The sequence below is a fragment of the Onychostoma macrolepis genome, chromosome 03 (assembly GCF_012432095.1).
Source record: "Onychostoma macrolepis isolate SWU-2019 chromosome 03, ASM1243209v1, whole genome shotgun sequence".
Taxonomy (NCBI): Eukaryota; Metazoa; Chordata; class Actinopteri; order Cypriniformes; family Cyprinidae; genus Onychostoma; species Onychostoma macrolepis.
Window position 1 is genome coordinate 54,879,867 of NC_081157.1, and position 2,500 is coordinate 54,882,366.

At 42.4% G+C, this 2,500-nt stretch overlaps 1 protein-coding gene across 1 annotated transcript in view; it reads left to right on the top strand.

The window, feature by feature from the left end:
• Nucleotides 1–2,500, top strand: part of LOC131536485 (WW domain-binding protein 11) — a 15,434-nt gene that overhangs the window by 2,758 nt on the left and 10,176 nt on the right. The window contains exon 5 of the mRNA XM_058769441.1: nucleotides 341–537. Within this exon, the coding sequence (XP_058625424.1) occupies nucleotides 341–537 (197 nt within the window). The remainder of the gene's footprint in view (nucleotides 1–340; nucleotides 538–2,500) is intronic.

Sequence of the window (2,500 nt, forward strand, 5' to 3'; positions counted from 1 at the left end):
GTGTGTGTGTCCTGATCGTGTGTGTGTGTGTGTGTCCTGATCGTGTGTGTGTGTGTGTGTCCTGATCGTGTGTGTGTGCGTGTGTGTGTGTGTGTCCTGATGTGTGTGTGTGTGTGTGTCCTGATCGTGTGTGTCCTGATCGTGTGTGTGTCCTGATCGTGTGTGTGTGTCCTGATCGTGTGTGTGTGTCCTGATCGCGTGTGTGTGTGTGTGTGTGTGTGTGTGTGCTGATAATGTGTGTGTGCGTATGTGTGCTGATCATGTGTGTGCGCGTATGTGTGTCTGTTATTGTGTGTGTGTGTGTGTGTCCTGATCATGTGTGTGTGTGTGTTGGTCTCAGAGTTCAATCCGGTGCAGCAGCCGCTGCTGAATGAGAAAGTTCTGCGTGACAAGCGTAAGAAGCTGCGCGAGACGTTCGAGCGAATCGTCCGTCTGTACGAGCGAGAGAATCCAGAGATGTACAAAGAGCTGCGCAAGCTGGAGGTGGAGTACGAGACCAAGAGAGGACAGCTGTCGCTATACTTCGACTCCGTCAAGGTGTGTGTGACGCCGCCGCTCGCATGCTCTGCATCAGCGAATCTAAACAGTGCAGTGAGGACTGAGAGAGAAACAAACAAACGCTCCCCAGAGGAGGAGTATTCACACCAGGAAAGTCCCATAGTTCACTTGCTTTGGTCCGGACCAAACAGAATGGTTTTTTGGTTTGTTTGGTGCGGTTCGCTTTCACACTGCCCTTTTTGCAAGTGAACCAGAAATTGTAAACAAAACCACACGTGTGTTAAGGTCGTCCGTTCATCGGACAGAAATTCTCAAGCAGGGAAAACAGGAAGTGCTAAAACAGGCTAATCATGGAGATCTTTCGTAGTGCAAGTTTTATTCTTTTACTGATTTGCTGTCATGAGATAAAAACGCAATATGAAGAAGTTTATGAGCATCATATGAGACAATGTCATACAATGTTGTAATTATGACTTTGCCGAAAATAAAATCTATAGATATGAAATACTCAAAGCATATGAAAATGTTAGTTTAAACATTAACCTAGATAAATGTGCGCTGTTAGGCGCATATCCAATCGTTTGTGCGGAGAGTGGAAGCTGAAGCGCGCTTCAGGACATCAGTGGAAACTAAGTAAACACGGTGTAATTGTTGCTCATAAAGGAAATAAGAATACATTGTTCGGAACTGTAAAGGGTATATTTTTATTTGTGTTCACTCACAATATCAAGAAAATCTTGTGCTTTTCTAAAATAAAGAAAACTAATCGGATGTGCTTCCTGTCAAAAACCGTAACTCAGTGAATTTTTTCCTTACAGACATGATGAATATATATATAGCTTTATATAAAGCTTTGAATTACTACAAAACTAAATAAATCGTATCCAAAACAAAAACTCTTTCATTATAATCCGTAAAGATGCATTTCTTTCTAAAGGCGCGTCCAATGAGGAGATGGCGAGTCAGGATTTTTTCATCTTTGTGACACTGACTCAGAAAACACTAGTTTATTAATAAATAATTCAAATATCTCCTTACTATTTCCCCCAGACACATTCATTGTAACTTTTGCTGGGGCTTTGCGGCAAGCTTTAGCCTATTTAGTGCGCTCATGTCACATTGCTGTGGGCGCTATGGTCACTATGGTCACGAAAACTCATCATTTGCACGTGTTTTTAAGCATTGCGGTTTGAAAACAAGTGATTTAAGCGATTGAAATGCAAACAACAGCACTATATGCGCGAGCTGTGTGTTTCTGAGCGTGTTTTCTGCAGTTGGATCGGATCGAGGCTGGTTCATATTCACACCTTAAACGAACCGTACCAGAGTTCGTTAGGGTTAGGGTTAGGCGCTTGTTTGGTGCGCACCCGAGTGCGATTGCTGCATTCTCACCTGCCCGAACGAGCCGCACCAAGAGGGAAAACAAACTCTAGTGTGATTCAACCAAACTAAATGAGGCAGGTGTGAAAGCACCCATAGACGCACTGATTTTTCTAGAAAATGATTGATGGAGAATCAAGTAAAGCTGAGCTGCTTCAGTCCAGTAAGTGTTCATCTGGAGATATGACTGCAGTTATTCTGACGCTTACTTGATCAAAATCAGTCCAGATTTGACATGAGAAGCAGCAGCTGAACAATTACACTAAAAGAGCTTTTACTGGATAAAACACTCTGAACTGTCAAGTCACCTTTATTTATATAGCGCTTTTACAATACAGATTGTGTCAAAGCACTTAACAGTATCAAATTGGAGGATAGAGTGTCAGTAATGTATAATGATAAGATTAAACACTCAATTTTCAGTTAAAGGCATTTCATTATTGAATTCAGAGATGTCATTGTCTAGCTCAGTTTAGTTTAAATAGTATCTGTGCAATCAAATCGGCGATAATCGCTAGAAATGAAGTGTCCCCAACTGAGCAAGCCAGAGGCGACAGCGGCAAGGAACCAAAACTCCCTCCGAGACAGAATGGAGAAATAAACCTTGGAGAAACCAGGCTCA